General features: G+C 41.7%; 1 protein-coding gene across 5 annotated transcripts in view; it reads left to right on the top strand.

Annotated features, from left to right (window-relative positions):
- NCAM1 (neural cell adhesion molecule 1) overlaps positions 1 to 21,582 on the top strand; it is a 163,423-nt gene extending 141,841 nt beyond the window's left edge. For 3 of the 5 annotated variants that reach the window (XM_064524219.1, XM_064524220.1, XM_064524221.1), the window contains 4 exons: positions 10,409 to 10,616; positions 11,147 to 11,263; positions 13,329 to 14,108; positions 17,779 to 21,582. In XM_064524219.1, the coding sequence (XP_064380289.1) occupies positions 10,409 to 10,616; positions 11,147 to 11,263; positions 13,329 to 14,108; positions 17,779 to 17,899 (1,226 nt within the window). In that variant the 3' untranslated portion in view covers positions 17,900 to 21,582. The remainder of the gene's footprint in view (positions 1 to 10,408; positions 10,617 to 11,146; positions 11,264 to 13,328; positions 14,109 to 17,778) is intronic. The other 2 variants (XM_064524222.1, XM_064524223.1) reach the window with 1 other exon arrangement.
- The last annotated feature ends 5,923 nt before the right edge of the window (positions 21,583 to 27,505 follow it).

The raw sequence follows: 27,505 nt of genomic DNA, 5'->3' as shown, positions 1-27,505 counted from the left end.
CTGACCCAGCAGACCGATACAGTTGGATTCTCAGAAAGAACGTGCCCTGTTTCAGAGGGAAGTAGAGCATTGTGCAGTGAAGTGATTGCTGCTAGCTCTGCTGGATCAGTGACTCTGCTTCTCTAGCTTTTTCATTTTGTAGAGGACTCTGGTTTATATTAGGTTTTCAGAGGTATTTCCAGACACTTTGGTTTCTTGAGCCAATCCCCAAACTACTAACGCTAGGAAAAGTAGTCCTTGAGGCAGCTAAATTTTTCTGACATGCAAATCACAGGCCCCTCTTGAAATGAAGGCAGCTACATCAAATTGCAGTAATGAAGGAGCTCTGTGTATTACTTTGCTTTAGCATCTCTTGTAGTTTTCATGGAGTTTAGCTTTTATATTTTGATTTTGAAACAAGCTGCATAGGGGGGAGGTCAGAACCAGCGTCTCTAATATGATGTCTGTACAATTTTCGCAATGTCCTTAAAGTTATTGGAAGGATAAGGGTATTATAAAAAACATTGTGTTAGAGTAGTTTGCAGGCAGCTGAAAGGCTTAATGGAAAAGTTAGCCTTTATTCTTGAGTCTGTCTTGCTTTTGCAGGGTTATACTCACCTGGATCTAAAATTCAAGTCCTTGGTCCAAGCTTTGGGGAAGGACTTGGACAGGGTGTTAGGTGGAATGTCTGCTCCATAAAGGCGCTTTTTTTCTTTTTTTTTCTTTTTCTTTTTTTTTTTTTTTCTTTGGTAGAAGGCCGTGTTGTCCTTTCAAATACCAGATAATCATTTTCTTACATTTCTCACTGAGCCTTCTATTCTGTCATTCATTTTAGTCTCATCTGCTTGCTAACCCCATAAATCCTGACATGGAACCTGCTCTGCAGCTTTTGGCATTGCTGAGCTTCTGAACCAGCCCTTTTGTCGGCGTGAATGTGCTAATGCTCTTCTCTAACCTTTAGCCATTTTAATCTACTAAACTAAATAAACCTTTGATTCTTATGTTTTCTATATTTATGACCTAATTTTTTTTATCTATTTTTCTCTTTCTCTCTTTTCTTTCTTCTTCCTCGTCCTTTCTTCCCTCCCCCTCCCCTCTTCCCCTTGTTCCTTTCCTATGTCTGTCGTCATACATGTCACCTTGGACCTCACGGGAAACATCCACGCTTGCCACATGCACCAAATTTGTTTTTAAACAACCATATTTTCCCCTCCTGGGAACCATTGTCTGGCACCTGCAGCGACCTTGGGAAGTCCATCAACGCCGTCCTCCTTTGTTTCATTGCTTCTTTCTGCAATGACTCTCCTTTTGCTCTGTTAGACACTTAAAATAAAATACAGCAGTATTTGCTTTAAAAGTCCTGGCTTCTACCAAGGCATGAAAGCAAACAGTTTTGCTTCGGTGGATTGTGTCAGTTCAGAAAGAAACCCCACAAAATATAAAAACGATAGATCACTTTATTTGAAAGAATCAATATTTTGTATTAAGGGGTGGGAAAGGTTTAAGCGAAGTGTTTTCTCTTTAAAATTTTTTGTTACTTAAAATGAATTTGCCCCTTTTTAATGGATGTAAAGAGATTTTTTGTTTGCTTTGTTTTTCATCATAGGAAGGTACAATATTTAAAGGCTTTTAAAATGCTGGTCTTTGCTGATTTCTGCACACATCTAGTGCTGATCTTCACTGTTTATTGTGGAAAAGATTTCTAAAGCCCCATCCACAAATTGAAACCCACAGACTTGGAAGGAAAGAAAGAAAGAAAAAATTGTCAGGGAGTATCCTATTGGTTGCTGAAATTTCTTTGACGGCTTTTGCATATGGATTAAAATTTAAGGCCATCAGAAGTTTTTCCTGATGCAGTGGCCTGAGAAGAAACATCTTGGTAGGAATTGCATGTAAGAGTTTTCTTTCTTTCTTTTATGTAGTTGAACCCATGGAACTTCATTGGCCCCTCATGTTTGGTCAAGTATCTCATGGCCCAGCGTGCATCCTGGGCATAATCCAGCCCAGGAGCACACAGGTTTGCAATGGATGCTTGTCTAACATTCTGTCTGGTTCTCCACTGCTGTATTATCACCTTCATAGAGAGATCCCTTTTCTTCCCATTTGAACAGAAAAGATTAGCTGAAATCAAGTAACCTGACCATCTAAATGATTATTATTACTGAACCTTAATAATATTCATGGTTAACTGTGCATGTGACACTACCAGATAGGGTTGATCCATGGTGTAAATTGACTCAATATAACGCAGCTTTTATTATCAAGTCTTGTGTATTGCATTTCGTTCAACCAATTTCAGCTGACTTTTTTTCTTCACTTTATTGTCTTTATTTAAAAAAGAACCTGTGCCCTTTGTGAATTGCCTTTGTCATGGGAAATCCATTGAGCTCTGTAGCTCCCTTAAGCCTTCCAAAATTGGATGTCTCTCTCCCTCTCTCTCTTATTCTCTGTAAGTGGGCCTCAGGTTGCAAACAATGAAATCGTGGACATGTTTTAGACACAGCTGTAAAATATCTGTACAGAATCCGTCAAATAGTATCAGTGCTCCTGAGTGGGATTAATCTTTCTAACAAAATTCTATTAGGGACAAAACAAAAAACCCTTGCCATTAATCTTGTCTAACTACTCATTTATGCTCTGCACATAAGTCTCCGTCTGTTTTCAGTCAGACCAGTGTAATTTATGACATTCTTTTCTATCCAAATTATAAGTGAAAACTTTCTGCGAGTCTTGTTGCACACATAAGCATGTGGATTTCTTTCAAAAAAACTGGCTTGCTTCCAAACTGTCCTTTTCAGTCCTTCATACTGTAGAAGATGTATTGCAACGCAGACTTGCATGGAAAACGCCAGTGATGTTTGTGACAGCTCTTCAGACAAAGAGCTCAGAGGGATGTGAAAGGCTTTGAGAATTGATTGTACCACTTAAAGTATATAGGTACAGAATTTCACTGGAAGATCTTTCTACATGCCAGCATCCTTTGACAGGAGTGACTGCATAGGTTCGGCAAAAATCACAGTAGCACAAACAAGCATCCCTGAGTTCCCAAAGCAGCTTTTAGCTCACTTTCTATTTTTTTTCATTTCAGAGCTTATTATTTTGGTTTATAGGCTCACACTCTCAAAATTTATAACATCTTTACAACTTCAGTTATCAACACCATTAGCCTGTTGGTTATTAACTTGTTCACAGTGTTGTAGAGTGTAGAAAATAGGTTAGACCGTTTCAGTTTACACCTTAATGTTATTGAAATACAGCAAGAATAATCATAATTCTAACAAGTCATGTGAACCTCCCCCATAGTTGAGTTTAAAAAGTTCATCTTCAGACTTGGTTTTGAATTGTTTTGTGGGTTTCCCCTTTGCCATCTCTCTCTCAGACAGAGCTTACTAGTTGAGGTTGAGGTATATCTCATGCAGTTCATAATTGTTAAAATGTCTTTCCTAAACTATTATTTTAGATAATTGTTTTCCATGGAGAGAGACCAGTACCTCCAGGGGGCATTCTTCCTGTTCAAAGAGAGGTGCCTAAGTCAGCAGAGATGAATCACCTTCCAAGGTGCTTGCCTTGGTCTGGTGACTAGACAAGGCCCAGAAAATTAATGTAGATGAGATATGTCTACATGGCTAAAGTTCTTGAAATGAATCCCCTGCTCATCTGAATACAGGAATCCAGTCAACATGGAATTTTGAAAAAAGCTACTGTCCATGTGTTTGTGAAAATAAGGAGTATAACTTATATTTTTACCACCAGTTTAAATGAATTATTATATTGTATGCGTCAGATCCTTGAAGTCTGACAGTCAAGATTTAACAAGGTGCCAGGCCTCATTCTTGATTTAAAAAAAAAAAAAAAAAGTTGCAGAAAACCCACCTCTTTTTTCTGTGCTCACTCAGAGGTGAGATGCAGATTTAGATCTGGAACCAGAATAGGTTCAATCGCTCAGATTTTTGGCGCGCCCAGAACCTTGCAAGCACATATTCCGTAGGAACAAGTCATACCCCCGGGGAGGCTTAGAATAGATGTCCCCTGTCACGTTGGCTCTCTGTGAGATGAACTTCAGAGCTTTGCAGAATCTCACATGGCCCATGGGATTGCAGCAGCTGTACCCTCAATTTGTTGTCAGGTCCATATATTTTGTTTCAAAGATGTCTGTTCAGGTCTTATTTCAGCTGCCTTCATTTTGCAGCAACGCTTTGTTTGATAACGTTGTTCTCTGCCAGAATCAATTACTCAACGACTTCCAGTTGCTACTAGATAAAACGAAGTAGAGGTGCTTTCCTGACTCTTGAAGCTAGTGACGTGGAATGAGCAGCCAGTGGCACTCTGAGGCGGGGGCATTGTGGAAGTGTAGAGGAAGGGCAACTGTGGCAAATGTCAGACTGTGTGGATGTTCAGATTTACAGTCTGATTTACTCCTCAAGAGAGGATCTTTGTATGACTTGCTCTTGGCTGACACTTTTCCCTCTCTTTATGCTTGCATAACCCTTTTCATTCTTGCCAAGGGAAGCAGCCATAGGAAAATTACAGAGCTTGAAGCTAGGAGCAGACGCCCATGCAATATTGGTGACGCTCTAAAAGAAGGCCATTAGTATTTCTGCCTTCTTGTCTTGGAAGGAGTGTTCAATAGACTGCTGTGCGTTTCTGCTGCCAGTAGCTGCGTTCAAAGCAAGCATAAATTGTCAAGCCTAATTCAGTATGGAAACAGAAGCTATTGTCACATGGAATATATGGTTGCTTGCATCTTGCTTTTCTCCACTAGAGATTGCGCAAGGTGTTAGAGAGAATAAGATCTCTAAAATCTGGCACTTCCTGTTTGAAGGATACTTCAAGCATGTGCAAATTAAAGCTGTTAGCACCCACAAATGGGTTTGCTCCTGGCTTTTTAGTTTCATTCTCTTCTGATGCACCAAATTTTTATTTTTGTGTGTTCCTCTCCTTTCTCCCAAACATTGTAGGACATTTGAAATGCCTCAAACCTCATCTGCTCTTGTCCATTCCTTTTCCATCTCTCTGTGTACCTGTGCCTAAGCATTCTGTAGCCAGGACCCCATGGGGAAGACATATCCGAGTGACTCTACCCTCTCTAACAGCACAGATGCCTACAGAATTGCAGGAAGCACAGTCTGGTCATTGTACTGTACCTTTTAAGGGTGTTTAGAAAGGTCTTTCTTGCAGGAAGCTCATTTTCCATTGAAAAATCTTTTATAATTAATAAAAGAAATTCTTCACTTCTTTAGAGTTAAGGACTCAAAGCGTTTTTTAACATTTTGTGTTCCCTTATTTGACTTATAGAGGCGTTTTTCCTCTTAGTTCTAACGAGCAAAACAGCATATTGCTTTGGGTCTAAAGCTTGCAAATAATTACCCTTTACCATGCATATTAGGGTGTATTCCACATATTTGGACAAGTCTTCATCACTTGAAATCAATGGAAAGATCCTCATGAGGTCGCATGGGCTCTGGATCAGGTCAGAAAATTCCACTATCCATTTTTATGGTAACACTTACCTGTGATATACATGCACCTATATACACACAGTGTTAGCATCTGATGCTCAATGACCTGACAAGTTATTTACATCCTAGTATAGTTTTGTAAAGTTGTTTTAGGCCACACCAAACTAGTTAAGTGTTAACATTAGTAAATACAAAATTATTTTAGCTATAGGATGGTGTGAATAATTCTTAAAATACTCATTGATCAGTTTAATTTAATCAAATGTGCTAGTTCCTAAAGCTGAATAACATACTACATTTCCTGCGTTTTCTAGCAACAGCAAAATTTCTTCACAAAACATGCACAGAAAATAAAAATTCAGCCTCCAAGGTCATGAGGTCTTTAAGGATTCTTAAATTTTTCTTCCTTTCTAAGAATATAGCTAGTCTCTGAAAGACTTGGAATATCAGGTCATGTGATGAATGAAAATTTATAAAAGCGGAACTAGTTAGGAAATTTGAGTTACTGAAAATTACACTTACACTTTTTGTGAAATTTTCTTTAAAGCAACTGTATCAGAACAATATTTTCATACTCATTAAACCAAAAGGACTGAAGAGACTCGGAATTATTTTACAATTACATGGGAGCCCCCCTAGTGCAGCATTAAAAATGGTTTATGCTATTGCAGCCTAACATAAAAGATAGGATCCTGATACAGAACAGAAAGACAGCAGAGCAGATCTTTTGAGTGGTGTGAACTGCTGTTTGCAGTGGTTTCAGCAGAGCTCTGAAAGTTACGATAGTTGAGGCTTTGCTGTTCTGTGGCTGCTCAGGGTTGCACAGAAAATCAGCAGCAGGGTCGAGAACTGACCCTAGATTTGACTGTGTGTGTGTCCAGCGTGTTAATCACAAGACCATCTTTCCTCAGTTATTTCTGGTCTTTTGTAACCTTTCATGCAAGGAAAGTCTTGCAGGTTACCTGGTAGGGTGGGTACCTGTGCTTTGGGCAAGTTCCATAAAGCATGGGATACCTGCAACAGCTTTCAGATCTTCTGTCTGTGGACCTTTAAGATTTTGCTCATGTTATGCTCTCAAGTGTTTTTAGTGCCTCGCAAGAAGCTGATGAAAACCAGGTAAAAGCAAAACTTATATAGACTGTAGATCACATAACGAAGCCATCGCTTTGAGTACAGGCCTGACAGTTCCTCCACTGTACCCATTAACAAAATTAGTTGTTTTGTGAGATCTGGCACTTGCTGGGTTTTAATGCAGGGTGGAGAGCCTGCTGTCCCAATGGATCCTAGTGTTTGGCAGGGGCTATCAGAGAACTAGTGTTGTGCTTCCCAAGCATAAAGAAAGAGTGACAAAAACACATGTGGACATGCACGCACAAACAGAGAACTTGACATTGTTATTTTAACTGTAATGGTTGTTATTTGCTCGGGGCAGGAACCATGTTTTTCTTCCACTTTTGCAGTGCCTTGTATTCGGGCCATTCTGTTGCTTACGTCTCCCCATTTAGGATTAGTATCAAGGCAGCCTTTTCCACAATAGTGCTAAGTAATCCGCATAGCATTCCTGTTTAGAAAGTAAACCGGATCTCTGTTTAACCAAATTTGATGGAGAAGGTGGTGATGTTCTGCTCCCAGTCTGAAATTTCATATATTCCTAGTTTATAAAGCCTGAAAGGGCAATTATGCTTATTTAATTTATTGTAGATAAATTCAAAGACTTGTCAGCATCCATTGCTGTTTGAACGAATGCAAAGCTCTTACGATAAAGTCTACCACCATCTTGATTGAATGTTTTCCAATTAACAGAACCTCATTTCAGTGTTTAATTACCTTCACTGTTAAAATTTCATACATTATTTATAGCCTAAACTCATTTAGCTTCTGTTTCCAGCTTTTGAATCTTGTTGTATATTTGCTGAAATAAAGTGCCTTTTATTATACATACTATTCTGTTGCATATAGGTATTCAAAGGGCTGGACTGACTGATTCATCTCTGCAGATTTCTTTTGTTAAGTTAAATAGATAGAGTTTCCTGAGTCTGTTTTTCTGTTCTTTAATCAAGATTGTGGTATTGCCTTGCTCATTTCAACTTGTTCCTCATCTTTCTTGAACATCAAATATGGCCATATTCCCCAGTTTACCCGTATGAGTCACACTGATGACAGAGAGAGGGGTGTCCTTTCTTTTCCACCTTCTTCTGTCCTTATTTACATATCTGTTTGGTATTGCCAGGACTGAGATGGTAACAGGCTGGCCCTGGCTCCCCTGGGAAATGCGTGCACACTTTGATCTCCAGCAGCACAGCTAACAGCGACTGCTGTTTAGGGAAGGAGTCAGTTATTCCTTCCTTACCGTTCATGTAAAGCAGCTTGCCTAATTCCAAAGCCATGTGTAAACACTAAACTGTGTGAGAACAGTCCCTGCTGCTCTGCCTGCTGAGGAATCAGAGCTTTTGGCTGTGCCCCGCCTGCAGAGGCTGTCATTGTCCTAACTTGCATTTGCAGTTCTTGCAGAGTCACGTACAGTGGTCCAGAGATAAGATGCAGGCCAAGGTGGAAGGTTATTGACATGATTTGTGCCACAGATAATTCCTGACCTAAGGACTTTATAGCTAATACTGACAAGTCTTACAAAAGTAGGTAGGGAGAGGAGGCAGAGTAGGAGTCACAAAATGGAACATTCTCCAAGAGATATCTTTAGCACATGGGAAAATTACCTCTGTCCCAGAACAACGTGTTTAGTTTCTCCCTAGCCATGGTGAGTGGGATGAGGTATATTTTAGAGGCACAACAGAAAAGCATAGTTCTGTGCCCCTGTCATGCTTTTCTTTGTGCATCATTACTAGCCTGACACAGAGCTCATTCCCAGAAAGAATCTGTAGGTGAGAAGAAAAGCTTGACACACCTCTAGTTTCTCTTGCAGGAACTGGTGTGAAAAAGAGTATGTTAGCTATTGAGTAATCCATGTAAGAATCCTGAATATATTAGAAGAGATCAAATATATGACAACCTGAATCCCTGCATGCATCAAGTGTGATGAATTCTTTTAATTACGTGGCCTGATGCAAGGTGCTGGCAGGGACTGATCTCTCTCTGGCACAGACATTCTGCTGAGCATTTAATGGACTTGCGATGTAAGTGTCAGAGTCCGGTATCTTGGAGCAGCTTTTAGGCAGTGTCAAATGTAAAAAGAAACTTGTCTATGGAAGTCTGGATTCCTCGATACATGTCAGGGTCACAAAATGGAACAAGGCTTATCTTCCACATGTTGAAGGTGTTCTTAAATAATAAATTGCATGGCATGGGGATTGGCCCTCTGTCTCTGAGCCCCAGAAATAATCTCTCTACAGCCAAAGCGAACACGTAATGAACTAAAGGTTGAGGGAGAGGAGCGCTTTGCTGAGCTTGTTCTGCATACAAGAGATTTCAAGTGTTTGGGGTTTGAAAGGTCCAGCAGTAAAAAAACGTAGCGAAAGGGATAGAATTGCATCTTAAAGGAAAAAAAAAGAGCAGACCTCCAAGGGCCAAGACAAACATACTGATCCTCTTCAGTGGTCTAGGTAAACATCAGTAACCTACCCTGTCAGCTGCACAGGCCTTTACTGAGTGCCCAGCCCAACAGTGAGAAGCAGATTACATGACAGTTGAGACTAACAAGCTGCATTTTGAGTGATTTAACTGATTCCAGAGGGCTTATGCCGGACTGCCAGATAGATTTGCCTTGACTATCGTAAATTTGCAGGTTTGCGGTACGTATGTAAATGACTTGCTTCTTTTTCCAAATTTTGAAATCATCTCAGTTCGTGAGTTTCAGATAGCAGCCTGAGGTTTAGTTAAACTGTGTGCTAGTATGTATGTGAGCTTAAATCTCTTGCCTGTGTGTTGGATTTCATTGGTTATTGCCTGGCTGCTGCCTTGAAGAAACACTTAAGTTTTCATTTGTACAAATCTTATGCTCATGACTGTCCTGCGGAGGTGCCTGCTGGCACTGTTCTCTCTATACACGTAGGCATGCGCATGCCTCCCGTGAGGGGAGGGGAGGTAGCTGATGGAATCTGGGGTTTAGCGCATCTCTCCCCTTCAGGAACTACTAGTCCTGCTTTCTAGGATGACCTCACCACCACCTTGTTTCAAAACATCCCTTTACAGAAGTTAGCAGACCTTCCCAGTTCAGTGGTTTTTAGAGCAAGACTTGAAGAGAAGGAACCCTTTAGAAAGTCTGGCTCCTCCTGGGATTTCATAAACTGTGAGTCCTAGTTCTGCTGCATACCTCGCTCACATCCCTGAATGCTGTGGGATGCCAGTCTATCTCTGCTAAGGGCTGTGCTTTGGTCTCTTTTGTGCTGGTGGAAGCTGATCTCAAGTGGTAGGACTTCTGAAGCATTGTGCACATGAGTGTTTTGCCTGGGAGCAGGAACATATTGAGAGACTGGGAGCTCCTTGCAAGACCCCTGCTATTAATAAAGTCCACTGAGCCAGTCAGCCAATTGAGTTGGGTTTATTTTCTGCATGTAAGGGGCTAATCAACACTGAGACCCCGCAAACATTTCCCTGTGTTCTGCGTCCCAGCAGGGCAAGCCTTATTGCAGAGTCCAGGCTTCATTTCCAGACATGATGCTTGTCCTTATGCCAGCTGGCAGCGCCAAAGTCATTCTGTAGACCCTTCTCCCTTGGGAGGGAAGGAGAAGTGGTGGAGGGGAATAGAAGCCCTTTACTTTTTCAATTGGGTATATGCCAGAGCAGAAGAGGTTTCTATCGTTTGCTTTCTAGGCCATAGTCCAATAGAGATGTGAGAAGTCCCACTGAATCTATCTTTTCAGGTAAATTGTACCACATGTCTCTAGGATAAAGTACTGCTTATAACATGAGGCTACTAGTGAGAAGGTAGCATAGCCAGAGTTGAGTTATAGCTAGCCCCAACTCACCTTCTTTTAACTATAATGCCTTCTTTTCTTCTCTTTTGGTCTCTAAAGCCAGCACTAGCCCCACAACAGGCCTTGGGACTGCTGCCATCGTAGGCATCCTCATTGTCATCTTTGTGCTGCTCCTGGTGGCTGTGGATGTCACCTGCTACTTCCTGAACAAGTGTGGCCTGCTGATGTGCATTGCTGTCAACTTATGTGGGAAATCTGGCCCAGGAGCCAAGGGCAAAGACATGGAGGAGGGCAAAGCCGCCTTCTCGTGAGTACTGTCACTGCTTCCTTTCTCTCAGTCCTTCTGTTGAGCACTGCGTCCCTTCAGCCTGAAGCGGTCCCATGGTACCCTTTGGCACACCTAATCTAGAAGAGGTTGAACCTGTGGTCCATCCCTCTCTTGGAAACTTACACTTTTAAAGGCGTGTCTTCAACTCTGGGGAGAAAAAAAAAAAGTGCTTCAGAGAGTTCTGGTTGCCCCACCTCTGAAAAAAGGGTAGTGAAAAGGTTTGGGGCTACCCTGGTTCTGCTTTATATTTCTGGGCAGGGGTTTCTTCAGGCGTTTCTTTGTTTCTGTCCCATTTGTGTTAGAGGTCAGTAAATGGCTGACCCAAATGCTGGACGCTACAGTGCTCTTCTGCGCTGTAGGTAACAATTGGAAGGGGGAGTGACAAAAAACTAAGCTGCTGTTCAGGCCGGCCTGTTTCTGCCAAAGTCACCATCTATTTGAGGTATGGCTTTGCTGGAGGATATCTAGTATGAACAGGAACCAATCTCTGTGCAATTCCCTTGTTACAGGAAAGATGAGTCCAAGGAGCCTATTGTGGAGGTGCGGACTGAAGAGGAGCGGACCCCCAACCACGATGGGGGAAAACATACAGAGCCCAATGAGACCACACCGCTGACAGAGCCAGAGTATGTTGATATTAGGCAATCTTAGCACAGGGTCAATACAGTGTCCTCAGTTGCTTTAATCCCTGATCTCTCATATACGTGATTCAGGGCAGGAAGAGAGGAGAAAGTGTCCACACCCAGTTTCTCACATAGCAGTGAGGAAATCCTTCCTGTTTTCCCCCAGATTTAGCGACTCTTCTATTTCCAGCATTGGAAGGGAAAGGAGGAGAATGAAGGACTGCTGCTTGGAAGGCCTGCCTCTGCCAGTTTTGTCCAAAGCATAGATCAGTCACCTGTCCTGGTTTGTTGAAAGGGATCAAGAGCAAAAGCAGCCCCAAGCTGAAACTGACTCTTGGCTGAGCTCTTCTCCAGTGTGCCCGATGAGTGTGAGAGCACCCTGTTGTGACAACACCTGTCTGCGCTGATAGCAACAGAGTAGCTGTGCTCTGGATGCTCAGGGAGGCATGGCAAGTCTGATTATTCCTTGAGATGGGAGAGGGTTGAGAGCTGTGTACAGGTTTTGTTTCTGTCAGAGAACTTGTTCAGAGCCTGGGTCTGCGTATCTGTGCTAACTGGAATTGGCAAGGCTTAAGTATTGTCCAGTATCCACGTTAAGCCCTCTCCTAAACTGCTACAATTCTAGTACCCTCTGGGTACCTATTCCATAGCTTCTGGGATAATAATGGGATGAGCTGTTGAAATGCCGTGGGGTAGCAGCTGACAGAGAAGTTGAGCCATTTCTGCGTGTTTGCATCATCTCTGGCACAAAGCTGACTCCAACTGACCTGCCTTATCTTGAGCCGGTTATGACATGAACTGGAAAAGAGCTCACCCTAATCAGTTTTTAGGTTGTTGGAACCGCTCTGTCGTGTAGAAGCAAGATGCGTTACAAAGCTTCCATGGGCACTGACAGCATTCTTTTGCAAGTTGAACCTTTCACCACAGGTTTAACTTTCATTTCTTGAAGAAGACGTAATTGCTTTAAGGGGTTAATATTTGATTCAGGTCTGGGGTTGTTGGCACAAGTTGGAGTCCTTTCTTCCTTCAGTGGAGCCATCACAATGGTGAGGTGGTCAGATTAGCAGTAGAACTCACTAGTAACATGACTGCTGGAAATCTCTGTGAGGTGAGAGGAAGCCACGTCCACAAGCAGCACTGAAATACAGATGTGCAGCACTGTGGAATATTTGGATTTATAGTCTTGTATTTTTCTTGGAGTGTTTTATCAGAGTTTTAATTCAATTATCCTCCTCTATGGAGGTTTTCCCTCGTTTAATAAGCCTGAGGTGGTGTTCTCAGGCATGCTGGTTTCTCACTCAACCATTTGCTTCCTAGCCTCACATTCCCGTACTTGTTAAGCCAGCCAGTACTATATCATGGCTGCTAAAGCAAGGTTACACTGTCCCGTAACTGATTGTCCTGAAGTAACCCTGTTCCAGCCAGAACAGACAGACATGAATCTGCTCAGAAGGGTAGAAAACATCATCTCAAAGCTGCATGTGTGTATATATATCATGTGTGTGTCTGAGAAAGAGAGTTACATACTGTGTGGCTTGATGAAGGCCTTAGACCGGAAGGCAGAAGGCAGGGCCAAGACAAGGGACTGGCTTCAGGGTCCCACACTGGGACCTTGTTCTGTGGTGAGACATGGCACAGGGCTGCAAGCCTAAGGAATGAGGAGAAAGGTTCATTGTGAGGTTAAGTGGAAGAGACTGAGGAGGAAAGTTGGACTAAAAGAGAAGAGTCTTTTTACAAGTTGCCAGTTGGGGTTAAGTTTGGCCAAGACTTCCACCAAAATCTATGTGAACAAGCCATTCGTGTAGGATGTGTCCTCTTTGCTCTTCCTACTCTTCCTGGTTGCTTTTTGATCTCCCCAGCCAGCACCTGTTACCCATTGCACATTTGACTTCTGAAGGGTTTCTCCTCCTTTGCCTCCATGTTCTCTGTGTGTTGTAACCACACGCCATGCTGCTGCTGCTGTGCCACCCACTTGCCTTCTCGCACTTATGTTCTGTTCCCCTTTCCCCTGCTGTCATTTATGGGCTTCATTGTCTCTATTTCTCTTCTGCTCCTGTCCTCTTCACAGGCACCCTGCTGATACTGCAGCTACCGTTGAGGACATGCTGCCTTCTGTAACCACGGGCACCACTAACTCTGACACTATCACTGAAACCTTTGCCACTGCTCAGAACAGCCCCACCAGCGAGACCACTACACTGACCTCCAGTATTGCCCTGCCAGCCACGGCCATTCCTGACTCAAACTCCATGTCGCCTAGCCAGCCCACTCCAGCCAAAGGGGCAGCTGCCTCAATCTCTTCACCACCACCCTCCTCCACCCCCAAAGTGGCCCCCCTTGTTGATCTCAGTGATACCCCAAGCTCTACTCCAACTACTAACAATTTGTCTTCAAGTGTCCTGGCCAACCAAGGCGCAGTGCTCAGCCCCAGCGCTGTTGCTAACATGGCCGAGACCTCCAAAGTGGCACCTGGTAACAAGTCAGCTGCCCCAACCCCTGCCAACCTCGCTAGCCCTCCAGCTCCATCAGAGCCCAAGCAGGAGGTCTCAAGCACCAAGAGCCCTGAAAAGGAAGCTGTACAGCCTAGTACAGTGAAGAGCCCGACAGAGACAGCCAAGAACCCAAGCAATCTGAAGAGCGAGGCTGCTTCAGGCAGCACAGTCCCCTCCCAGAATGAGGACTTTAAAATGGACGAAGGGACCTTCAAGACACCAGACATTGATCTTGCAAAGGATGTTTTTGCAGCTCTTGGCACTACTACTCCTGGCAGTGCGACTAGCGGGCAAGCTCATGAGCTTGCTTCTTCCACTGCAGACAGCTCTGTACCTGCTGCACCTGCAAAGACCGAGTATGGCTGGCTTTAATCTTCTGTTGGTTGTGTGCTGTCTCTTGTGCACTAGTGCTTGTGCTGTGTTCTTGTTGGGTGTTCTCTTAACTAATCTCATTGTTTCCTTAGCAAACTAACTCACCTGTGAACCCACTAGGCAGGGCTTGGCTTTAAAAGTCCAGGAGAAAAGCAGGAATAGATTGCGTCAGGGCAGCAGAGAAAAGGCAATTCCAGGCATTTGTCATTAATGTGTTAATTCTTTAGATTTCTTTTCAGCTTTGTCCAGTCCTAGATTCTTCCTTTATGAAAGAGACCAGAAACAGTTCAGTTTGGTGCAGAGAAAGTGCTATTCTCAGAGGCACTAAGTTCCTTCAGTTCACTGAGCACAATCACCCAAATTGAGTTTGTTAACGTAACAGTTGGAGCCATTCAGTACTTACTTCACTCTGGGGCAGAGCAGAAGCTTGTGAAATGCAGAAGCACAGTACCTCTCTGGATTTGTCCCTAAACTAGCAAAAGGGTAAGGCAATGTGATCCTGTCAGAGAAGGGGAGCAGTCAGCATCAGAGCTGGGTAAGGATAACTTGGTACTGTGTCATTCTGGTGTAGCAGGAATGAGTCTCCATCCACTGTGCCAGGTCTCCTTTTTACACAACTGATTTATTTGGGGAGCATCAGCGTGCTTCTAGTCAGAAAACTCTAGAGGGCCTTTGGAGCCATATGCCATCTGGAGAGGATGCGTTTTCCTTAGCTGTGACCAGTCTGCACTTTGTGTTTGGCAGGAGACACTGTAACTAGAGAATGAAAGCAGCATTAACTCCTCACCCAGGTAACTGAAGGGAGGGTCCCCAGCTGTTATGCAGATGTTGAACGAGAGCGTACTTACTGTGTTAGTTTGGACAGCAGTTGGTGATAGCTGTGAAAGCAAAAGCTTGGAAAATGCTGATTGAAAATGCATAGACCACTCTTTATGGTGCAAGTACTTAAGTTCGCTACTCCTTCTGGCTTCCTATTTGGACACCATGTTTTGACAGAGGAGGATCACATGGAAGGAGTATCTCTTCTCTCCTGCCTGAACAGGGTCTGTGCTTTAACAAAGGAAAGACTCCTGAAAGAGCAGCTCAGACTTGTGGGAACAGCTCCCAAAAACACAAAGCTGAGTCTGCACTGCATCTTTGGCTTTTACAAATGGTTCTGAATGCTGTCTCAGCTAGATTGCTGCTGAGATCCTAACTAGCTGTTCTAAAGCTAGGTTTAAACCTCACTCAGATATATCTCAGCTATGCTACAGCAATCACAGTGGAGACGTCCTCTCACAGCTTTAGTTAGAACTTTTTCCGTTGTCAGTTCTCCAGGAAAATTACTCCATGGTGGAAGCTTCATATTTAATGCAAAATAAAGCATGGGCTTTGATTCTCTGGAGTGATGCTGTGATTACAACAGTATTAGCACCCACAGATGAGAAGTCAAGTCAGACACTGTAGAATGAGGAGCCAGGTTCTTCTTTCCAGACCTGAGTGAAAACTCATGCTGTTTCACTGTATTATTCAGGCACCTTTACATCTTGTGACTCTGGTCTCCCTACTTCCCAGCTGTGTTCCTGTCTTTCCGTAAGTCATGAGACATTGCTGCCATGTGACTATTCCACAGCACTGACTTCTGCCCCAGAAAGCTATGGAGCATCTGGCCCTCTCCAGAAACTCCAGGCAGCACAGCAGAATCACTTGGGTTTGGAGGGTGCTGTGCAGCCATGGTGAGCACAGCTGAGCAGCTCCGTAGCAGAGGTATCCATGCTCACTTATCTTTACAGTGGCTAAAAGCCAGTGCCCTGGTGTGCTGGGTGCTGCAAAGAGACAAACAATGTCTAATAGAGCATTGTGGTCTGGTATTGAACTGAAGGAAGGTAGGAAATGAGTTGCCCATAGTGAGGAAGTGTTTCAACTGAATGAATATAGCTTGGTATGCACCAAGTAAAATGAATTCTTGGTATGGTGAAATGCAGAGCTGCGCTCTTTCTGCCCTCCGTCCAACTCAGATAAGTCCTAGAATCAAAAGGACTGTGAAAATACCTCAGAAAGGACAGCTTTAGCCACAAGAATGTTTTATTGTTAAGCCATCCCTCTCCTGTTCCTCCATAGCCATCAATAACAACTGCCAAGTTGGTGCCACAGTGAACAAAGCAAAAGTAGTGAAACAAAGCCCCAGAAATCTCATTAGCTAGACCCTCAAGTGGATGTAACCAGGGTACTAGGAATGTGTGAGTAGTGTCCGAGACCGATAGGTTACTTCTGTCTCTGGTTAAATCATCTTGCACCCAGCCAGCTCATTCTCAGATAATCTTAGCAGCCTCCACTGATGGAAACAAAGTATTTGTCCTTTCTTTCACCAACCCTGAGCCAGGAGTTTTCTGTGGGGAGAGAGAGAAAGGGAGGAAAAATAAAGGCACTTACTTGACTTTGCTGAGATTTATCCTTATGGTAGGTTTAAATAGAAGAACTTTAAGCACAAGAAATGAGAGCTTATTGGGAAATAGGAAACAATGAGTCCCCATTCCTTTTCCCAAAATACTTATATGGCACCTGAGCCTAAAAACATCTGTGTCTTGACTTAACTAGACTTTGGGCCAGACCACTTGTTTCCCCTGAAGTCAGCATGAAGCAATGGAGAAAGATGAGAGCACTCAGCAGCTACTACATGGGTGTCGGTGAGAGAGCAGAGCTGCCCGTTGCTGATTTGGCACACAATGGAGTGCATTGATTCCACCTTGGCAGGAGAGCTTCCAACAGTCTTTCTAATTGGTGTAAATTGGAGTAGTCCTGTAGCTTCTCTTATTTGGACTGATGCCATTGTGAATTCCAAGAATTTCAGTACAGCTACCTTTTACCTAGGAACCTGTGCAGCACATTTGCTTCCCTTGGTGCAAATCAGTATTTTGACTGCAGGCTCAGATTCACCTCACCTGCTAGGCAGGATAAATTAGGACTGCAGTCATTCCAGACTGACTTTGTGGCTTATGAGATGAGGTAAGCACTTCGAGAGGAGGCTTTGTCTGCCTAAAACCAGATATGCCTTGTGTGGCACTTTCCGTGACTGCGAAGGGAGCACAGGACAAATGAGCTTCTCTGATTCTTCAGTAAAGTGCCTAAAGTCAGGCTGATGAGTGAGCTTTAGCCTGTGAGGATGTTGACCTGCCTTAGACCTGTGAAAATGTTAGACAGATTGCACTTCTGCTGTGTTTCTCTTTGTGCTACATAGTGTGAAATTCTGAGACTGACTTCCTATAGGAAAAAAGATCTACTGCTAAAAAGTCTGTGTCTGCAGTCTCTTTTAATTGGACATTTGAGTCACATAAATGAGTGATTGGTAAAATTAAATCCCTTGCAACTGCGTGTGTTTTTCCTTTTGCTCCTGTGGCATTTCATACCACAGCATGCTTCTCATTGCTGCTGCTGCCTGAAGGAAAATCAAGAAAGATTTCCCTAGAGCTAAACAAAGCTGGGAAGAGAGGTGGGACAGTGTGTGATTTTATTTTTGTTGCGTTTATCATTTTGCTCTATCAAGGAGATACCTCTGAGTTTTTCCAGAACACATACTCTTTCCTTATCACTAATTCATCTCATTTAAAAAGAGAGACGCCAGCAGATAACCTCTTTCTCTATCTCTAACCTGCCATTTTGGTGATTATTCTACAGGAAAGTCCCAGTAGAAGACAAATCTGAAGTGCAAGCAACGGAAACTAAGACACCTCCAGCAGAAGTCAAGACGGTTCCCAACGAAGCCACACAAACAAATGAAAATGAGAGCAAAGCATGATTAGCAACAGATGAAAACAAATGACAGAACAACTTCACCGGAGCATTTAAAACACAAAACACACCACACATCTCATTCCTCTAGTGTCTTTTGCCTTTTTTTAAAAAACAAACAAAACAGAAAATGCATAAATGGGGGGGGATCTCTCTTTTTCTTTTTTTTAAATTTCTAGAAAGGTTCTATTTGTTGTGCACTTGCTTTTAAGGAGAAATACATTTTAAAAACAGGGTTAAACCCACAACCAAATCAGGGTTCAGCTGACCCTGTGTATATTAAAATAAGCAAAATTGCAAATACCAGTTACAGCATGGTTAGGAAGCTCAAAATCAACTAGTCTCAGACAAAGAAAGAAAAAAATGACCCTGTTCTTTCCTTGGTTAGTATAGTAGATATAACCACTTGTACTACTTGGTACAGCTGGTACTTAATGAACAAAGTCCACAATTTATTTTTATACTTTTCAGTCAAGTTTGAAATATGTAAAGCCTCATAAATAAGTTATAATTTCTGTTCACCTTGTATTTGTTCAGTATGCAAAGTGTCTTGTGCTCTTTGTGACTGAATCCTGTTCTCCACGTTAGACGTTTATGGGGGGGGGGTTGGGTTTGTTTTTTTTTTTTTTTTTTTTTTTTTTAGGAAGAATGCCAAAATTGCAGCTTCGGGGATATATTTCAATTTGCAGTATTCAGACTCTACATTTCTTTAAATTTTATGTTAATTTTTTGCCAACTTTTGTTCTTTCCAGTGTTTACAATTGACAATTTTTTTAACTTTTGTTGTGTTTAAATGTATGTGTAAAATAGCTGCCTTTTTTAAGTAAATACGGTCGATAGATACTAGGTTAGTAGCATGCTTGCTTTGCAAAGGGAGACATTTTTAAATATGGATGTTTACAGTAGTTGTTTCCCCTTTATCTTTTTTTTAATTATTATTATTATTATTATTTCTTACTGGAGTAAGAAGAAAAGTAATGCTGTTCTTTTTTTTTTCTTTCTTTCTTTCTTTTTTCTTTTTCTTTTTTTTTTTTTTTTTTTTTTTTTGGTGAGTATTCAAACTACTTATCATGAATCAAGGTCTTTATCCAGCAATCCACATAAACACACACTTCAAACAGGAGAGTTGCTGGTGAAAGTCCTTATATGCTTAAAGTTAGCAGAAGTGTAAGTCCCTTGCTGGATTTGGGCCTGACTGCATAAGAGAAATATTATCTCTGCTTTTCTAAGACATTCTACCCTTTTCTTCATGGAACTCTCCCAGAGCTTTGACAAGCAGAAGGAAGATTGTATAGTTAGGGCTGGTCTGGTCTGGTCTGCTCTAGTCTCAGGTGTTTGACTATATCAGTTCTCCCCTAGTAGGTCGGTAGGTACCAGTTACTTTCACCCTAAAAAGCAGGTTTAAAAGGAGAGAGTTTATGCACTTCAGGAAAATAATGTCTTCTTTTGAGGAGTGGTACACCAAAAAAGGAGTGTCCTTCCTTCACGTGCATCAAATTCATGAGCACAGGAGTCATGCCGTGTACAAGACCGCTCCTGAAAAAGCAGCTCCATCGCGTGTGTTGTCATCCATACGTGCTCTGCCAAATCAAAGCCTTGAGACTGAGAGCTTGGAAATCAGTGCGAGGACTCTCATTGATTTCGTTGGTCTTTGGATCATGTCTTCGACAGTCAAAAAAGGAGGTTGATGTAGGGTGCATGTTATCATTATGTAGGAGGAGCTTATCAGTGACAGTTATCATATGGAGTTGCAGAGCAACACTAAGATTTTGGGGTGAGAAAGGAGGCTTGAGTGAGGGAGAAGTAGAGGTAAGTAGGAGAAGACCAGCCCATAGAGATGTTCCTTCTTTTGGGGGTTGTTTTGGGAGTTTGTGGTTTTTTCTTTTTCTTTTTTTTTTTTTTTTTATTATTCTTCTACTTTAGATCTGCAAGCTTGTGCACTGTGGGTGCGTGACTATTTTAGTGTGAAACGTGTTCTTTGTCATAGTATTGAAATAAATAATAAAAGCTTCAACATAGTTTGGATGTGGAAGGTGTAGCAGATAGTTCAGATTTGAAAAAATAATTCAGGAAAAAAAAATAAAGAGAACAACTCTTATGTGGAACAGAAGCCTTTAAATGAAAAATCAAACCGAGCTGACTCTGGCATCCATTCCGCTGTGCTAAGGTAACGAAGAGAAGGATGATGGGGGGCAGGGCGACTGTAGTTTGGCTCAGATACATTGAGCCACTCTCGTCAGTGTGTTCTTCTAATTATGCAGTCTTTAACAGTGACATCACTAGATTGTAATTTCAAACTGTGAAAAATAATGGTCTTGTCATTTGCTAAGTGTGGGGTTTTTTGCATTTTTTCCTCAGCTCCTGGGGATGGAAATGGAGGATGACTATATATATAGGCATAGACACTCATGCAATACCCATCCTGAACAGACCATCAGAGCAGGTTGGGTTTTCAGTTCAAAACCTTGTGTCAAATTTCACCCTTGCTTGACCCATCACAGCAGTGTCGGTGTAAGTAAGGGGAAATTTGGCCCACGGTCCCTAGGAATTTTTTTTTCTAAGAAAGCAGTCCATAAATGTGGCACAAAACGCTACGATGGTCTACAGTTGGGGAAAGTGCTTGGGACAGCAGAGGACTAGTGGGCACACAGTGTGTACCTCCATTCCTGGGGATGACCACTACAATTTGTTCATCATTTCTGTGAAGTTGTTGACTGTTTTTGTCAACTGTATGTTATACCTCATGAGTTATTACCCACTGAGAGCTGAGCAGCAGATAGGAAACAAATGCTGCAAAATGCTGATGACCAGAAACATCCCCAGTGACACTGGTCAGCACCTACCAGGTGTAAATTGTGGTAACTGTTACCTGAATTGGCATTTCTTTCTTGAAAGGTAACCAGCTCAAGGCCCGATCCAACACCCAGCCACATCATTAGAAAGCACTCTGCTGACTGCAGTGGGTTTGTGTCGAGATTCACGGAGTGTCATTCCAAAGCAGAAGTGAACCCTGTGGTTGCCTGAACACTGGGACTGTCCATCCAACTCCTTTTTAATGCCCACCTGACGCCTCTCAATACCCAATACTTGTAGATTAACTCTCGAGTTTGTTTTTATACTTGCCCTTAATGAAGAATAATTTGTTTTAATTTAGAAATATCCCACTTCCAAGATCGCTTAGGCTTCATTGCTTTTATTTAAACCTATGAAGAGGGACCAACCTGATGCCGTTTACGCTGTATAGGTTTATATATGTATCTGTGACATACATATATATATATCTATATGGCAACTCAGACTGATCAGCTTTTAGTTGTGGAGTGATTACATTTCATGCTGCACCATATGTAAGATGATGAGATAATAGTGCATCCAGTTGTTCAGCTTTTAGAGTGGAGTTTTATTTTCACACTTTTCTATGGAGCCTTCAAACCCCAGATTTTCACACTAGGCTGTTTTGATAGTTGTTCTCAGACCCTCCATTGACATCCTTACCCAGCATTCCCTACTTTTGGGGGCCTTCTATCTTGTTAAAAAAACAAAAAAAACAAAAAATCTTTTTACCAAGTGAAACATCAATTCCACCTTTATTCCCATTCTCACCGGTGTAAATACTGATACTAACTGAGGATTTTGACTTTGCATTCTGTCAGAATACTGTGTTCAAATAAAAATTACAAAAAAAGCTTATGCCTAAAGTCTGCCCTTCTTTACATAGTCTGCAATGTCTTGTGTCCAGACATGAGGTCCAAACCCCAGTGCCTTTTCCTTCCCTGCTTTTTGCCAGTTTCAAGGGATCCTGTGGTCATGATAACCCCTCTTTGTCCTCTTCTAAGAACATTGTATCACTGACTCATTGTCTGTGGCTGTGTTCACATACACTGACACAGTTAATAATGGCAGCTGCTGAGACTATTTCATAATGTATCCCTAGCTAGAGATTCCTGATGAGGCACTTTAAACGTAAAATCATGAAGTAGGTATTTGGAAATCACTTGGAGAATTTTCAGGCTTGCAGAAAAGCTGCAGCCTGGGTCGGAGACAGCAATACAATTCCATCTGAGAGAAGCTTCAGATCAAGTACATAATAGACTGCATCATGGCTTTCAGAAAACAAACTCTAAATTTGCCTGGGATAAAAAAGTTATTTTTTTCAAAATATCTTTGGCCCTAATCTGCCAAAATATGAAACTTCATTTAATTTTTCTAGATTTGAATGGGAGAAGCTGTCTGTTTAATTGCTTCACAAATTCAGTTAAGACAGACTATTTTCAGATAAAAGTTTCCACTTTGCTGAAAAAGAGCTATTTTCTCACTGCCTAATCCTTCAAACAAAAAAATTTTCAACTAATTTCTAGCCAGGAAGCTTTAATTGATAAAAGTCACTGATTCCATTTCAAGGTAAGTCTCTGTGGTTGCCTTTAGTCGTGTCCCTGGCTGTAGCTGCTGCTTCGCTGAATCATGCCAGTCCCAACTCTACACAATGCCTAGTGGATGGACTCTGTTCCCTAGTGCTGGCCTTGTTTCCTGCTGCAGCATCTTTATGAACTGTCAGGAACTCAGATAGTCTCTCCTTTCCTCTCTGAGATTAATAGAGGGGCCTGGAGCACTTGGCCTAATTTGTTGTTTCTGCAGAGCACATGCCCGTGTGTTAGAGTGATGAGTTCTCTGTCCCTGGAGTCACAGCTGTGCTCAGTGACAGAGGAGGGTAAAATTCTTTACCAGATCCTTGTATTTCTTCAGCCATTCATCACTCTTCAGACCTGCCTTTCTTACTATTTTTTTTTAACTTTTAAACTCTCTCCCCCTGCTGAGCCTGTTGCACCCTGCTGTCAATGTCACCCTGGGTGACTATGTCCTAGATCACTTGGACTCTTTTTACCACAGGATGGGCTGAAGGTGGTGTTAAAAATCATCTTTTCCCTTTTGTTCGTTCGCGGGCACCTGTAATGAGCAGCAGGAGTCAGATTTCTAAGTTTTTAAAGTTTTATTGATAGCAATAAGGTGCCTCTTCGCTGGGAGCACAAGAAGGGACCCAGAGCAGCTTTTTGTTACAACTTTTAAGTGACAGTAAGTTATTACATATTCAGTACTTTAGTTTACATAACCAACCAGATCGATCCACGATTCTTAGTTCTACCAATCCCCTTGCCATGTTACAGTACGAGTTCCGTGCCAGCCTTAGATGGTCCATCTTATAATTACTTGTTAGATGATTTGGCACCTCTTCTGGTGTTACCTTTGAACACCTTTTTGTGCTGCTGGCTGGATTAAACTGGCTTCTTTGCAGATCTTCAACTTCGTATGAAAAACAGGGCTAAGGCAAGGTCAGATAAGATGTTCTGCTTGCACCGTGCTGTGACCTTGCATGTTCTTTCTCTGCAAAACTAGAGCATAGTGGAAATTTTCTTAACAGTAGGAGACTGGAGGTCTGCCATAAACATTTTCTTCTCTCTTTGTCTCCTCTAGCAATCTTAATGAGTTGGCTTGTTGTCAGAGTCTTCAAGACTCTCTTCCGAGATATCCAGGGACACTGAGGATTTCAGAGCGGGACTTCAAAGATGTGCTGGCACCTAACCCATAGGGCAGTAAATAGGTCAATGGTTGCTATTGCCACTGAAATCAGCCCTCCGTTTCTGCTGCACTGGTGGTGGGAACCAGAACAGAGGATTGTCGCTTTCCAGTGCCTCCTGGAAACAGGACATTCCTGCATGCTCTTTGCAATGCAAGGAGGATTTATGTTTTTTCAGAACCTCTGTCACTCTGGCAATACCGGATTGTGATTCTACTGGATAACACAGAAGATTGGCCCACTGAGCCTGTCCTCCAATACCTAAACAGGCCTTTTAACTGAAAGAAACCTCTACATAAGCCACAGAAAATATATTTATGGCTCTATTGTTCCAGTTGTCCATCCCTGAGAGGTCAGCTGTACTGCAGACAGCCTTTCTATAAGCCTGGCTAAAACTCTCCTTTAAGGTCTCACCTTCACCTTCTGCTCTTACCTCCCTCCAGGTGTGTTGCAAAAGGGGATCTGCATAAAGAGCTGCATTTTAAAAGGAAGAGCAAAGAGCAATCCGCATTAAAAGCTCACAGCTTAGTGCAGCTGGAGGGATGGAGAGCACAAAACCTGAATGGAAGCACAGGAATGAAATGCAGGCCCTGTCCCTTGCTGTTTGCATTTTTCAAGCAAGAGCAGATTTGTATCAGTCCCTTTTCCTGCTGTACAGACACCAGCTCAGCATATGGCTATGAAATGCAATGGAAATAACCCATCTTGGACATGGTACCTTGACCTGTAGCCCAAGGAATACTCTGTGTTGTTAGAAAAAGAAAAGATGAACAAAAAAACAGTGCGCTTTATTGTTTCACCATTCTCTCCAGGCTCCTGTGGCTACTAGAGAAATGCTGGATGAAATCCAGGCAGACAGATTCAAAGGAAGATGTCTTCACATCATTTTCTTCTAAAATGCTGCCTCAGCTCCTCCCCACAAATATCAGACCAGGTCAGCAAATAGGGAATCTCATTATCTCATCCGAAATTTGAGATAATGGCACTGAAGTATCTACAGTGACAGAGCAGCATGCTGCAGAACCATCTCTCCTTGCCGTTTGCTTCTGGAAGTCCAGCTCAACCTTCTGGAAGCTCCAATACATCTGGCACTGGGAAATACTTCTGTTTTTGTGGCTGGTTTAATTCATAAGAAACCCTAGCACAAACAGCTTCACTGTTCAAAAGCCTGAAATTTGCAGCGTCCGAATTGTTGGCGTATATGAGCTTGCTGGAAAGGATGTTCAAGCAGAACAAGGCCTTTTCCTATTAAGGTTTAACGTTCATTAAATAATAACAACAATTACAATTAATACCATTTATTATCATCAGAGTCAGATCATAAAGATTCTGATAGAGTCTATCAGAATTCTGTCGGATTCTGATGGAATCTGTCAGATTCTGGCGCATTCTAGTAGCATCTGTTAGAAGCTATTGTTGTTTGGCTTACTTGGGGGCTGTTGGCGCCTCTCAAGTAGGACAAGACACTCTTAGACTCTGCTAGATGTGGTCAGATTCTAGCAGAGCATCTCTTAGAGCCTTTAGCTGCCACTAAGAGACACTTAGACTCTGTCAGAATGTGTCAGAATCTGACAGAATCTAATAGAATCTGACAGAATGTGTCAGAATCTGACAGAATCTGACAGAATCTAATACAATCTAATGGAATCTGAGAGAATCTGTCAGAATCTCATAGAATCTGTCAGAACCTGACAGAACCTGACAGAATCTAATACAATCTAATGGAATCTGACATAATCTAATGGAATCTGACAGAATGTGTCAGAATCCCTCAGAATCTAATAGAATCTGTCAGAATCTAATAGAATGTGTCAGAATGTGTCAGAATCTAATAGTATCTGTCAGAATCTGTCAGAATCAAATAGAATGTGTCAGAATGTGTGAGAATCTGACAGAATGTGTCAGAACCTAACAGAAGCTGATAGAATGTGTCAGAATGTGTCAGAATCTGACAGAATCTGTCAGAATCTAATAGAAAGTGTCAGAATCTGACAGAATCTGTCAGAATGTGTCAGAATCTGACAGAATGTGTCAGAATGTAAAAGAATCTGACACTCTAATAGAATCTTTCCGAATATGACAGAATCTTATAGAATCTGACAGACTCTAATAGAATCTGTCAGCATATAATAGAATGTGTCAGAATGTGTCAGAATCTAATAGTATCTGTCAGAATCTAACAGAATGTGTCAGAATCTGTCAGAATCTGTCAGAATGTGCAGAATCTGACAGAATCTAATAGAATGTGTCAGAATCTGCCAGAATATAATAGAATGTGTCAGAATCTGGCAGAATCTGACAGAATGTGTCAGAATGGGACAGAATCTGTCAGAATGTAATAGAACCTGACAGAATGTGTCAGAATCTGACCGAATCTGTCACAATCTAATAGAAACTGAGAGAATGTGACAGAATCTGACCGAATCTGTCAGAATCTCTCAGAATCTGTCAGAATCTGACAGAAGGTGTCAGAATCTGACAGAATGTGTAAGAATCTGACAGAATCTAATAGAATCTGACAGAATGTGTCAGAATCTGACAGAATGTGTCAGAATCTAATAGATTGTGTCAGAATGTGACAGAATATAATAGAATGTGTCAGAAACTGGCAGAATCTGGCAGAATCTAATAGCAGCTGTAAGAATGTGTCAGAATCTAATAGAATCTGACAGAATGTGTCAGAATCTGACAGAATGTGTCAGAATGTGTCAGAATCTAATAGAATCTGACAGAATGTGTCAAAATCTAATAGAATCTCACAGAATCTAATAGAGTGTGTCAGAATCTAATACAGTCTGACAGAAAGTGTCAGAATCTGACAGAAAGTGTCAGAATGTGTCAGAATCTGACAGAATCTGTCAGAATGTGTCAGAATGTAACAGAATCTGACAGAATCTAATAGAATCTTTCCGAATATGACAGAATCTTATACAATCTGACAGAAGTGTCAGAATGTGACAGAAGCTAATAGAATCTGACAGAATCTAATAGAATCTGGCAGCATCTTATAGAATGTGTCAGAATCTAATAGAATGTGTCAGAATCTGTCAGAATCTGTCAGAATCTAATAGAAACTGCCAGAATCTGCCAGAATCTGTCAGAATCTGACAGAATCTCACAGAATCTAATAGAATGTGACAGAATCTAATAGAATCTGTCAGAATCTGTCAGAATCTAATAGACTGTGTCAGAATCTAAAAGAATCTGTCAGAATCTGACAGAATCTAATAGAATGTGTCAGAATCTGTCAGAATCTGACAGAATCTAATAGAAACTGCCAGAATCTGACAGAATCTGACAGAATCTAATAGAATGTGTCAGCATCTTATAGAATCTGTCAGAATCTAATAGAATGTGTCAGAATCTGACAGAATCTAATAGAATGTGTCAGAATCTGGCAGAATCTGACCGAATCTGTCAGAATCTAATACAATCTGTCAGAATCTAATAGAATCTGACAGAATCTAATAGAATGTGTCAGAATCTGTCAGAATCTAATAGAATCTATCAGAATCTGGCAGAATCTAATAGAATCTGTCAGAATGTGTCAGAATCTAATAGAATCTGACAGAATGTGTCAGAATCTGACAGAATCTAATAGAATCTGACAGAATATAATACAATCTGTCAGAATCTGATAGAATGTGTCAGAATCTGTCAGAATCTAACAGAATCTTACAGAATCTAACAGAATCTTACAGAATCTAATAGAATCTGTCAGAATGGGTCAGAATCTGACAGAATCTCACAGAATCTAATAGAGTGTGTCAGAATCTAATACAGTCTGACAGAAAGTGTCAGAATCTGACAGAAAGTGTCAGAATGTGTCAGAATCTGACAGAATCTGTCAGAATGTGTCAGAATGTAACAGAATCTGACAGAATCTAATAGAATCTTTCCGAATATGACAGAATCTTATATAATGTGACAGAAGCTAATAGAATCTGACAGAATCTAATAGAATGTGTCAGAATCTAATAGAATGTGTCAGAATCTGTCAGAATCTAATAGAATCTATCAGAATCTGGCAGAATCTGACCG

The sequence above is a fragment of the Dromaius novaehollandiae genome, chromosome 21 (genome assembly GCF_036370855.1).
Source record: "Dromaius novaehollandiae isolate bDroNov1 chromosome 21, bDroNov1.hap1, whole genome shotgun sequence".
NCBI classification, from domain to species: domain Eukaryota; kingdom Metazoa; phylum Chordata; class Aves; order Casuariiformes; family Dromaiidae; genus Dromaius; species Dromaius novaehollandiae.
This window is presented reverse-complemented; position numbering and strand designations above follow the sequence as displayed.